This window comes from Penaeus monodon, chromosome 15 (assembly GCF_015228065.2).
Source record: "Penaeus monodon isolate SGIC_2016 chromosome 15, NSTDA_Pmon_1, whole genome shotgun sequence".
NCBI classification, from domain to species: Eukaryota; Metazoa; Arthropoda; class Malacostraca; order Decapoda; family Penaeidae; genus Penaeus; species Penaeus monodon.
The window spans coordinates 24,851,953-24,852,189 of NC_051400.1; the positions used below are offsets into that span (position 1 = coordinate 24,851,953).

A 237-nucleotide genomic window follows, 5' to 3' on the forward strand; every position below is an offset into this window, starting at 1 on the left:
AAAAGAGGCAAGCGTGTCGAAAAATTATTAGTTGTTAGCTAGTGTGCCGTCCTACTAAATAGTTCGAGGACCACTCACGCCTTGTCCTGCCTCCCCAGGCCATCACCGTCCACATGCCTTGGTTCTGCGTCCACGAGGTTGAGAAATCCAGCGGCGATGACACCAAGTCCAACAGCACAGTGGCTAACGAAGAGAAATAGGAGCAAGAGGGAAAACCGTAAGTATTTTCGTTGTTCG

The 237-nt window shown here is 49.8% G+C and overlaps 1 protein-coding gene across 1 annotated transcript in view; it reads left to right on the plus strand.

Annotated features, from left to right (window-relative positions):
- The window catches only part of LOC119581833 (compound eye opsin BCRH1-like), a 5,066-nt gene that overhangs the window by 4,469 nt on the left and 360 nt on the right, over positions 1-237 (plus strand). Inside the window, exon 8 of the mRNA XM_037929974.1 lies at positions 99-217. Coding sequence (XP_037785902.1) covers positions 99-200 — 102 coding nt within the window. The 3' untranslated portion in view covers positions 201-217. The remainder of the gene's footprint in view (positions 1-98; positions 218-237) is intronic.